Raw genomic sequence first — 12,663 nt, forward strand, 5'->3', positions numbered from 1 at the left:
GCATTCAGAGCTTTAGTCTTACTGAGGTTATCCAGACTGGAATGGTAGTTAGCTGCAGGCTAACCAGTTCCATAAAATCACAGAATGGTTTGGGTTAGAAGGGAACCATCGACTTCCAACGCCCCTGCCACAGGCAGGACACCTTCCCCCAGAGCAGGGTGCTCAGAGCCCCATCCAGCCTGGCCTTGAACAGGATCCCTCCCAGGGATGGGACAGCCACAGCTTCTCTGGGCAACCTGTTCCAGTGCCTCACCACCCTCACAGTAAAGAGTTTCTTCCTAATATCTAATCTGAACCTACTTTATTTCAGTTTAAAGCCATTCCCCCTTGTCCTGTCATGCCACGGCGTTGTCAAAAGTCCCTCTCCAGCTCTCTTTGAGACCCTTTAGGTACTGGAAGGTGCTCCAAGATCTCCCTGGAGCCTGCTCTTCTCCAGGCTGAACAACTCCTGCTCTCTCAGACTGTGTCCATAGCAGAGGTGCTCCAGCCCTCTGAGCATCTTCATGGCTCTCCTCTGGACTCGCTCCAGTAGGTCCACTACTACAGGAATATGATACAGGAATGTGATAGGTGCTTGGTAATAAATCTGAGCAAGGTCATGATAAAATAAATGTTTTATATAGGACACACTATTGCTGCAGGCCGGTGCTCCCTTGGAAAGACAAATTTTTAGACACTTGCCCCTGCTGATTTCATGAGATCTGTTGTCATTCCTTCCCATCTGGAAGTTGCAAGAAGTGTTTGGAGGCTTTTTTCTTGAAGTTCTTATAGAGATTTCATACACACCTTCTTCCCTTTATGCAATCCTCTGTATCCAGGTTACAGTAGGGAAATCCATCCAAGAAGGACTTACCATGTAGACCTTTAGGAGAATTTAAGCCCTATTTGCAGTTATTCTCGTATTCTCAAATAAGACATTGCATACAGATAAGTCAGACTGATTTCCACCCATATGAAGTTTTACCTGATAAACATAATTTTAAAATTAAAACCAGAAGTCTTACAAAGAATCAACTGCATTTTTATTCAGTTCTTCAGAGAGTTTTAAGATTAACTGCATGTATTCATTAAGCCTTTTCCTTAAGGGCTATCCAGATAATACTGTTCATTTTAAACAGGTAAGCTATCTAGCAAAAATGACCACCAAAAACCACAAATAAGAAATCTTACAGTAGGTCTTTGGAGGAACATGTCTTGTAATCCATGTGAGAGCTTGAGTATTTGTATCTCAACTCCTTAAACAGCTCAAAGTCAACAAACATTTCTTAAGAAATAGCATGAGAACCTCGGTCTTACTGAGGTTTCTCCTGACTGGAATTGTGCTTAGCTGCAGTCTAACAAGTTTTATAAAATCACAGAAAGGTTTCAGTTGGAAGGGACCTTAAAGATCATCCAGTTCCAACCCCCTGCCACAAGCAGGGACACCTTCCACCAGACCAGGTTGCTCAAAGTCCCATTCAATTCCTTTAGCACTTCCAAGCACGAGGCAGCTGCAAACTTCTCTGGGCAACTTGGTCCAGTTTCAGCCCAACAAAAATACTCATACTGAAGAGATCACATGATAACCTGGTATTTTGGTTTCAAGCTATGCCAAACCTCATGGTAGAAAAAATGTATTCATACAATGGATTAAAAATATCTCCTGCTTGGAAAAAATGTCTTTTTTGGGTTGACAAATTATGTTAACCTAAAAAACCAACAGATAACATTTTCCCCGATATCTTCTGGAATGCTACCATTACAGAAGTAACAACACTCATGGAAATAAATAATAAAGCCATGATTTGAGAAAGACCTGTTGAGCTGCAGCACACCAGGAGATTTGGGCTATACATGATACACTCATATGGGGTATTTATACTGACATAGTCCACTCACAGATTGTCTTTAGTTTAATGACATCACTTTTATGTAATGTACTTCAGATTACTAACACTGCCCACCCCTGAGTAAGTGATGTGGAAAAGCACACACAGCTGGAAATACAACACAAAATCACTATTAGTGATTTATACACAATAATAAAAAAGAAAATTCTTTCAGCAAATATTTTAGCCACTTACATTACTTAGTTTTTTTTCTTTTTTTTTTCTTTTTTTTTGCAAAATGTGGTAAGAAAACTGATTCTAAACCTTCTCTCATATTTAAGAAATGTATCAAGATTGTGTGGGAGGCAGTGGTGTGTTCTTTACTGCAAACAGAGAGGATCTTCTCTAGAAATGGCTCTATATATGCATGTGGCTCTTTGGATGATAACCTAAAGCGATCATGAAGACATATGCCTATTTTTGCACTCTTATTTTCCTGTTCATATGGATTTTTAGCAAGTTGTTTCTCTAACACAGCCTTTAAGAAGCTTACAAACTTTGGAAGCACATCAGATTACTTTGAGAATCTAAACTTTGGGAACACTACTTGTTTTAAGGAATTTAAGTCTAGGCGCAATCATTAACACAAATTATAATTTGGTTTTTGTTATCATTATTAAGTCTTCTAAGAGGCACTTCTGTGGACAGTGCATTAAAAAAGCAAGGATATAAAACATCTAACACTGTTACTCTGTCATACTTTTATATAGAGAGAAGAGGTAAGATGAACAAAAGCAAAGTTCCACTGAAGTGAAAACTTCCAGTGAATTCAGAGTAGATTCCACTGCAAAAGCAATTAGGAGTTTAAAGCTTTTATTACATGAGATAATATTGGCAACTGACCTGCTTTTATTTAATAAAACCATCTGCAACTATGTTTCCATTATCTAAGTTTCTCGAGGCCTTTATGATTTTAGCTTCACATTCTTTACAATATAGATTTTTTACTCCAAACTGGCAAAGTGCTGTAGGAACTGAATGACTGTAGGTGGCAAAACCACAGCTTCAAAATCCTACCCTTTCTTCTGCAACTATTTCAAGGGCTATATCCCTTGTATCTGTGCCATATTATGTAAACTTTCCAGAAGAAAATGTTACAAAATGCTTATTTGTAAAGGCTGCTGTGTACTGATAGGTGCATGTCAGACAACACCACCGGCCCTGTAAAAATCTGCAAAAGGTTAAAAAAATCCTGAAGTGACCATTTTCAACCTGGAAATAAGTTTCCCACAGAAGTATTGGAAAATATTTAAAATTAAATCTAAAATTGCTGATCAGCACCTAGCTTTGTTTTATTAATTTTCAGACTTGCCAACAAATCTGTCTGAAACTCCAGAACTCAATTTAATTCTCTTCAGATGAAGAGTGACATGCCACTTAAGATCTCTTTGGGAAAGAGAGACAAATCCATACTACCTGTCTCAGTGTCAAATTTTCACTCTGTACAATCCAAAACAAAACGTAATGAACAACAGAGAAGTCACTCTTATTAATAGGTAGTTTAGATAATTGCATAGTAGATGTCATATATAAAGAAACTGAGATATGCTAAAGCAATGAGTGTCCTTAAACTCAAGCAGTTTGGATTTTTACAAATGCGTATTATTGTAAAAAATCCAAAAGTTAAATCCAAAAGTTAAATCCAACACCAACAGTAGAACATAAATGCTAGTTTTCACGCAATGCTGTCAGATCTGTTTTCAGTTCCTTACCTCTCTCTAAGTTATTGCTTGCAGCCACATTTGTAACCATTTCCTGCCTGACTCCAAGTGCAGGTGGGTGCATTCCCCACCTGTAGCTCAGCTGAGACTCATGAAATGTTTCATGGTTGTGCTTGCAGTACTTGTACCCTTTTTACATCCTGCTGCCTGTTCCTGCTCCAAGCAGCTGCCTGTCATGGTAATCAAGAGGTTTTCACATCACCTCTGCCCATGATTTACTGGTAAGATCCTTCTGATTACTCAGGTGGGAGGTATTAAGGACTTTTATTCTCCTAGACCAAAGCATTAAAGTATTCCTTTTTCTATTTGACCCAGCCATGATTTTAATTTACAAATTAAAGCTCAGATGTTTGCTGCACTCCCTTCAAATGTATGTTAAAAAAGTCCCATTACCTAAAGAGCATTGAAAGCAATGTAGCTCCTAAGCAATGTAGCTCCTGGAAACCAACAGATTTAGTGATGCGTAGCATTAGCAGTGTAAGTAAATGGGTTATGCTGCCAAATCCTTCTGTTCTTTGAAATAAAGACATCCATCAAAAGGCATGCTAGAGGCAAATTAATGGAATAAAAGGTCCATACGGACTTGTAAATCTTCAGGGACTAAATTTCTTAGCCTACTGCAACCCTTTGTGAGTGGAATGGAGCATCTGAAGGAACACAACTGGTACACTTGTTTGAAGAACACCTGCAAAGATTAATAATAACTTTAAAACTGGATTAAAGAATAACAAATGTATTAATGAAGTCTAACCAAAGCAATTTTTTCAGTTAGCCCTTTATTAAAGAATCAAAACCCAAGTTAAATTTAAAAATATAAAGAATTTAACCTACGTTAAAACCTGAAAAGACAATAGTACTGCAAATGTAGAAGGATAACCTTATCCCATCCAAAATGTAAGAAAGGAAAATATGGGTTTAAAAAAAAATTAAAATCCAGAAGCTGACATCAGGTGAGTAGAATCCACAGATCCAGGTAAAAGTGGAAAGGAACTGAAAAGATTTACATCTGTTTTCAACACTGTAAAAGAAACCTTTATAGTCTGTACACTGATAGAACACAAAGTCTCTGAAACAGATCTAGCAGGCCTTTAACCAAACCCACTGTGAAACACAGTCAAATAAAAAAAGTTAAAACATACCCAAGTCCTACTCATCGTATTAGGCAAACATCTAGAATGCAAAATTTGGCTCGGCAGGTCGGACAAGGCACTTGGCTCGAGAGCCAGGTCTCTGGGTGCTGCTGATCCTGTCTGCTGGCAAACCACTTGCCCATGCAGGTGAGGCACCACATGGGCCTGCAGTAGCACTGCTGGCATTCCCCCTCGTTCGGCTCCTGGCAGTTCTTGATGAGCTTGATGTTGGCAATAGTCTGCATACACCCTATGCATGGCTCCAGCTCCTGAGGGAGGAGAAAAACCATCAAAAGTGTAAACTGCACAGAATGGTTCCTGTTACTGCTTTTCAAAGGCTTTTGAAAATCATCTGTGGTAGAATAATCAAGGCAGAACTGCACCACCAGAGGATATCAAATGGTTTTATTAGAACGCTCTCTAACAAATGACAGCAAAGCTTCTCTTTGAACAGAAAACCCAGAACTGCTGCATGAGACTAATGATTAAACAAAAATGACTGAAAAATAACCATTGTTTCACTCTCTGAAGAGCTTCCAGCAGCCACAGCAAGGTAAGCAAGCAGCCAGCTTTGTCATTCAAGCTATTTTTCAAAAACCATACCCATATAAAGTAAGGAAAACAAACCAAGCGAACAGTTCTTACCACTTAAAAGGGCAAATGGCTGTTCCTATCTACCATCTTTCTAAGTAAGAGACATAAAAGAGGAAATCAGGGCTGTACTAAACACAAGGACACTCATCCTGGAAGTCCAGAAACTTACTTAATTTTTATTGGATAATATTGGAATAACTGATCTTCCCCACAGTTAATTATGCCACATGAACTTGCAGTTGCATATGGGAACATCATCTTGCTATGAAGTATTTTACAATTAATAAACAATTAGTATTTCCCACATGTCTTCCAGCTGTCCAAGAAACTGACAAAGTTCAAAAGACAGCACACTGAATAGGCACAGAGACCTGAATCCTATTCTTGCTGCTAGAACAAAAACAAGCTCTCCCTCTGCTCTCTAGCTCTCACCTCCACTGACTCTTCCCTTGTCAGCTCAAGTGTCTGCTCAGCTGCACTGGCAGCTGGGCTGTGGAGCACATCCAGAGGAACACAAGCCATTCAGCTTTAATTGTGAAATTAGGGCTAATCTTAGCTTTTAAGCAGGTGAAATTGTAGAATAGAAAGATTAACTAACTTTTTAAACATATTCATGGAGCTTCAGAACAGGGAAAAAATCAGTGTATTTTTAACATCCTTATCATAATCAGTGATGTCATTTATCACTCAGTGTCAAACCCAAGTTCAGTAGCTCAGCTGCCACTTAAATATGTCATAAATTAAATGCTTTGCAAGAAAGCAGCTTTAATATCTTCTCTTTATTTTGAACATCTCTTTTCACTACATGCTGGCAGTGCAATCAGAACACACAGAATTATGTGCAGACACACCTGATCCAGTTATTTTATTATATTTTATATGTATAAATTTATTTAGTATATATATTTATATATGATTATTTTACCGAATTCATGAACCATATAAGCTGCATAACACTGCCAAAGCTGCCAACCCCTCACTCCATTAGCTGAACCACTGTACACAGACTCCCTGTAGAGTCACCAGAACTGGTTTAATTGGTTCCCTCTGGTACACAGGACAGTGCTCCAGTCACACTTCCAGCTGCTGCACAAGTATAATAATGGCCAGGTCTCTGTGAATATTACTGGAGGTAGGACTCTGTGGTGTTATAATTAACATCATATAATAAGAGCTATAATAAATACAACTAAAGCAAATCCTGATTAAGAGTCATTAGTTGATTTCAGCAGAAGATCCAGCAAAACCTGGCTGTCTAGAAAAGCAAGCTGTAATGGAGCAAACTGCCTGAAGGACAGCAACAGCAGCTGTAACTCTGGCTCCCCATAAACTTTCTGCAAGTGTAATGTCATCATTTCCAAATGTTTTCACGTAACATTTTAATGGAAATTTATTACAGAGGACTTTATTTCACTGCTACTTCTCATGTCTCAAAACCATAATGCTCACAATACAGTTTGTCTCATAGCAGGAACAGAAGCAGCAGCCAGAGCTACATTTATGACATGTTTACTGAGACAGCAGGTGAGCCCCTGTGAGGGAAGCGTCACCCTGACTGAGCAAACAGCTTCTGGCATCACTGACTGGAGTCAGCCCAGCTGTGCAGACCCTAAGAAATTGTTCTTGGCTGTATCTTCTCAGGAAGTTAAGGAATCTAGGCCATGTCTTATCAGGGCCCAGCGAGATGAAACTGTAAGTCCTACGGCTGCACACCCACACCAAGGGACACTTTAACCAGCAGTCACTCTCTAAGTCTAACAAAAACAGCTCTCCCTGTGGTCTCTAGCTCTCACCTCCACTGACTCTTCCCTTGTCAGCTCAAGTGCCTGACACACTTAAGTCACTCTCTGAGTGACTGCAGCTCCCAAGCCCATGGAGCTTTCCTGTAGGGCAGCATCAGATAGGCAGGACACCTCTTAAGGTTTACCTCCTGAGGTCAAAAGATCCCTTACCTCGTATCTGTTATCTACAGCAAGGTAAGTGACAGTTTATATTAGATCTAAAACATATCATATGCAAGCTAGCTGAATTATTAGAAGTGTAGTGAGTATTAGAGTGTTTGACTGCTGTTCAATTACCATTTAATTACTGATTGAATACTGCTTAATTATAAATGAGGATTATAAGCATAATCATATGATAACTATAATTTAATCATCATTCATAGTTTAATCCATATTTTTAATAAAACCTTTTTGTTAACCCCACAACAATGAATTCTCTTAATACTTCACCTGAGACAGCCCTAAGTAAGCATTTATCATTTACACAGTAATCACAGGCTCATCTACATTGAAAGTATAATTATTACAGTCTCACACGGATAGAAAGTCTCACCTGAGTGCTTGGAACGTGGTATGTCTGGTTTATTTCCACCAGAGATGTAAAGGTTTCTAAAAATAAATCACTAAGGCTTTGATGGATCACAACATTAGCTGCATTGCTGATAGGAGCACGGAGCTTTTCCCGGAGCTCCCCATACTCTGTGGAGTTCAACCTGAAGAAGAAAAGATGGAGCAAAATGTTACCATGATAATCCACCCAAATACCTTGACAGTACACTGCAGAGGTCAACACCAAGGAAGTGAATCCACAGAAAATCTATTTAGGCTGGCACTTATTAGTCAGAATAAATACACAGCACTGTCTTGTCTTGTTTTCTTTTGCTGTTTAGTTATTGGTTTTGGCACAACTTGGTCAACAGAATATGCTGTCCTCATTCATATCTGTGTAAGATTGCCAGCAGAGTATATTAGAGATCAGCCAAAACATCATACAAAAACAAAGGAAGGTTTTTGCAGTAAACAGCATGAATGAAGCAATATAGGTACATAAATCATGCATTAACTGCAAAGCATTGTTTGCACTATTTCTGTCACCTTTTTAATGCCTGTCTACTTAGACTGTATCTACATTCTCCTGTATTAACTCCTGAGGACAGACATTAATTATATCATGCAGCAGGCATCACAAGGTGATTCAGTACTACATTTGTAGCAGAAGAATGTCAATCTATCAGGTTCTGTGATTTTATGATACAATTTTACATAAACGCAGAAATTTCACAGAGGTCACAAACCACTGCTGATTTAAGGCTGCTACAAGCTGTGTTTCACAGCAGCTGCTTCTGTAAATTAAATTAAAGTGATGCCCACAGCACTCAAGTGGCACCTGAGACCTCAGATCCTGAAGTGGCATGTCCCTGTTGTTGTCCCTTTCTACTGTTAAGGTTCTGAACTGTAGCGTCAGAACTCTTCAGCTCAATGCTTCCACTCCTTAATCAGCTTTCATGGAGAAATCCCAGGAAGATTGCCCTCATTTTCCTATCACTCACTGAGTTCCCAGAGCCCAGCACAATGCAAGGCTGGCTCAGCTCTAGCTCCCAGTGGTCTCCATTGTTTTTACTGCTACAGGATAATGTCATTTGTTAATAGATGCTGTCAATGCAAATCACAGAGACCTTTATATCCAGAGGAACAATTCACACTGAACGTGCAGGGAAATGTGGCCCACTTTCACAAAAGCATTTTTCTTCCAGAAACATCTCACTGCATTTGATTCTGATTCTGAATATATACAATGATTGTATATGATTCTGCTACATTCTAGCAGAGATTTACTATTTCTGACATCTTATTAGAACAGCTTTTAAACACTGTTCGTGATGCTATTCTGGTTAGCCACAAAGTACAGTTTGGGGTTAGGACTTTTCCCTGAAAGGAATTGTCAAACAAGTCATGATTTTCTTAGCTGGGGGTGTAGTTTTGCCACTCTGGCACTGAAGTGGTTGCAGAAGAAAATCATTAGTTGTTTAATACTCATTTGGTCACACTCTCACAGGTCTGTGAAAGTCTCCTTTCCTGTCATGTTTAGCTCAACTAACCTCTTGTTCCGAGTTCTACTCACCTGCATCTCTACCATAATCACCTCTTTGCCTTCCTCATGCTTGCCCCACAGCACACCTACAAGTCTGGTGATCTGTCTGCTTTTAATTACCTAATTAATGCTGCTGACATACAAATATACAGCAAAAAGACACTTAAATACCTATTCAAATAAGGCTTTGGGAGTACTAACATGGCTCTTAATAACACAACAACAAAGACTTTAGTATTCTTCTACTCAGTGTGAGAGGTTTCTGCAGAATTTGTACTTTAGACTGGTTACACTGAGAGACTGTTGAGATAAACAGCATGGGTCCTTGCAAAACAAACCCTAGCAGTTCACATTTGCTATGATTTACTGCTGTGAGAACACATAAATCAGGAAAGGACCAAAATTACTTCCTTGCTTTAAGGGCAGTTGGCTTGCAGTAGCTCAGTAAGAACTCTTCTGAGCAGTGACAAAATTATGAGCCTCAAGCACAAGAAAAAATCTAAAGTCATGGGTGAACAACAGTTTTAGACAAATAGCTATTTCTCCTCACCCAAAATTTGGAAGACCAAAAATTCTACCTTTCGTTCCTGTTCTCCATCTCTCACCTAATTTTCTCCAGTTACTTCTTTCTGCATCCAGCACAATCCTCTCCCTAAGAATGGATCAAACAGGGCAATCCCTTTGTTTATCCGTTGTGTATTCAATGCTGCATGTGTATAAAGCTCTTTAAATAACCCTCCCTGCACTGCATGGCAGAACTGCACATACAGCACCCCTGAACACCAGGCAGGGAACAATAAGGAAGGGATGAGACCAGGGAGCCTCCAGATTGGGCACAAAATCATTCCATCAGCACCATCAAACAGCACACATGTAACACAACAGGTTTAGCAGTTGTTTTACCGGATATCAAATGCCTTGACATAGGGATTAACACTGGCAACTCGGATGGTGAGGAACTGCACAGGCACGTTGGAGTCTGGGGTGAGCTCATGCTGTCTGGAGTCTGTCACCGTTAAATGAATGTCCTGCTGCTGGGCAACATGTAAACAGTAGGTGGTCACTTTAATCACCCACGTGTCTGTAACAATCACCCTTGCTCCTGGCGCTCCAGTAGCGAATTTGTCAATTCTCCTAAATTCCATGTTGATGGAAGAAGCTACTGCCCTCCAACCCGACTGCGGGAGAGCATGAACAGCAAGCGTCCGGGCGAGCGGATGATTATTCCAACCTTTCCGTGACCAGTAATATGCCAGGGCACTGGTGATTGCTGGAAGGAGTACCGCGAAGAAGAAGAAAGTTTTCCATTCTTTTGAAGCCAGGTAGAAAAAACAAAGATGTTTTTCAGGTGCAGCAAAGCACATACCAAGGTAATAACCTGCAAGGAAAAAAGCTTACTTTCAGAAAACAGTTAAGAACCTGCAATAACTTATAGCCCTGATTTTGACCAGAATCACATAGCTAAGCAAAGCTAATTTGAATTTGCTGATTGAATGAAATTACCTGTAAAATGCTACTTTTACCAGAATTATATACCTAAAGGAAGGTGATCTGAATTTGTTGGTTGAATAAAATTACCTGTGAGATGCCACTTAGTTTTAGCAGAATTATATGGCTAATGGAAGCCGATTTGCATTCTCTGGTTAAATCACAGACCATGACGAGTTGGAAGGGACTCACAAGGATCATCAAGTCCCAACACTTGGCCCTGCACAGGACACCCCAAGAGTCACACCATATGCCTGAGAGCATTGTCAAAATACTCTTTGAACTCTGTCAGGCTTGGTGCTGTGACCACTGCCCTGGGGAGCCTGGAACAGTGCCCAACCACCCTCTGGGTGAAGAACCTTTTTCTGACATCCAACCTAAACCTCTCCTGACACAATTTCAGGCCAATCCCTCAGTCCTGTCACTGTCACCACAGAGCACAGATCAGGGTCTGCCCCTCCTCTTCCCCTCATGAAGCTTTAACTACAGTGAGGTTTTCCCTCAGTCTCCTCTTCTCCAGGCTGAACAGACCAAGTGCCCTCAGCTGCTCTCACACAGCTTCCCCTCAAGGCCCTTCACCATTTTTGTTGCCCTCCTCTGGAAACTCTTTCATAGTTTAATGTCATTTTTATACTGCAGTGCCCAAAACTGCCCCCAGCTCTCGGGGTGACGCTGCCCCAGCCCAGAGCAGAGCAGGACAATCCTCTTCCTTGCGCAGCTGGCCATGCTGTGCCTGATGTCCCCAGGTCAGCGATGTCCCCAGGTCAGCGATGTCCCCCTGGCTACCAGGACACTTCAGCCTCACATTCCACTTCCCATCGACCAGCACTCCCCGGCCCCTTTCCGCGGCGCTGCTCCCCAGCATCTCATTCCCCAGTCTGTACTTCAATTGCAGCTCCTCTGTGTGTGGTGCTCAAAGCTCGGGATGTCCATTCCGAAGCATCCCGAGCGCTACTCACCCAGGGGCAGCAGCGAGTGCGCCAGCAGCGTGCCGGTGCTGCGCCGCAGGTGGTACTGCACGAAGGCCGCGTCCTCGCTGCCCAGCCAGGCGGACAGCAGGCTCTGCACCGTCAGCCCCGCCGAGCGCACCTCGTCGGGCGGGAACACGAAGCACACGGCGAACACCAGGTAGGCCAGCGTGAAGGTCACCGCGGGGCTCTCCATGCTGCGCCCCGCCGGCCGCCGGGGTGCCCGGGAGCGGTAGTTCCCGCCGCGCCCCCGGATGCTCCAGCGGGGAGCGGTACTTCCCGCCGCTCCAGCGGTAGTTCCAGCCGCGGCCCCGATGCTCCAGCGGTGGTTCCAGCGATAGTTCCCGCTGCAGCCCCGGATGCTCCAGCGGTAGTTCCCGCCGCACCCCCGGATGCGCGGCGCGGGCGCTGGCGGGGCCGCCGGGGCGGGACCCTCCTCCCCTCGCAGTGACGGTGCCCGCCCCTCCATCCATCTCCTCCCTCTCCTCCGCCCATCTCCTCCCTCCCCTCCATCCGTGCCCTGCCTCCCCTCCGCTCCTCCCTCCCTCTCTCCTCCGCCCGTCCCGCCCCGAGCCACGTCCCCGTTCCAGCGGGCAGCCCGACCTCGCCCGCAGCCCGGGCGGGACGCGCAGCCCCTGCCGCTGGCCTCCGGCGCTGTGCGCCTTCCAGGTCATGCTCCACGGGCCTGGCAGAAGGAACCGAGTCCAGCTCTTTATGAGCTCTGTTGGATGAGCTCTGTGGTACTTCCAAAGGAGGGAAATGGCCTGTTTTAAAAGTTAAAAAACCCTCTTCTGTTTGTTTTTCCTTGTGTGTTTTATGTAATGTTTTTTCATATTTTTTCTAATATTTTCTAAGGATGTAAGATATTAAAATGCCTTAAAGGGAGGCATGTTTTAAGGTATCTTTGTATGCCCCCAAACACAGTAAAGGGAGAGGCCTGGCTGGAGTCTCTGGTTATTGTTGGGAGTACAAATGATAGCTAATAGCCACGACATTCGCTGTTTCTTACGGAATGTAA

General features: G+C 42.5%; 1 protein-coding gene across 1 annotated transcript; it reads right to left on the minus strand.

The window, feature by feature from the left end:
- Nucleotides 1-1,000: 1,000 nt before the first annotated feature.
- TMEM129 (transmembrane protein 129, E3 ubiquitin ligase) lies at nt 1,001-12,076 on the minus strand. The gene is made up of 4 exons (XM_085059600.1): nt 11,637-12,076; nt 10,093-10,567; nt 7,651-7,810; nt 1,001-4,988 (listed from the first exon to the last, which is right to left on the minus strand). The coding sequence occupies exons 1-4, from the start codon at nt 11,839-11,841 to the stop codon at nt 4,740-4,742; spliced, it is 1,089 nt and encodes a 362-aa protein (XP_084915726.1). The 5' UTR covers nt 11,842-12,076; the 3' UTR covers nt 1,001-4,739.
- Nucleotides 12,077-12,663: the final 587 nt, after the last annotated feature.

The sequence above is a fragment of the Lichenostomus cassidix genome, chromosome 4 (assembly GCF_008360975.1).
Source record: "Lichenostomus cassidix isolate B80296 chromosome 4, HeHo_3.0, whole genome shotgun sequence".
NCBI lineage: Eukaryota > Metazoa > Chordata > Aves > Passeriformes > Meliphagidae > Lichenostomus > Lichenostomus cassidix.

Coding starts and splice junctions, on each gene's coding strand:
- TMEM129 (XM_085059600.1), bottom strand. CDS start 11,841: ATGGAGAGCCCCGCGGTGACCTTCACGCTGGCCTACCTGGTGTTCGCC. Junction 7,811..10,092: donor GTCAAGGCATTTGATATCCG/GTAAAACAACTG, acceptor TTTCTTCTTCAG/GTTGAACTCCACAGAGTATG. Junction 4,989..7,650: donor ACCACGTTCCAAGCACTCAG/GTGAGACTTTCT, acceptor CTCCTCCCTCAG/GAGCTGGAGCCATGCATAGG.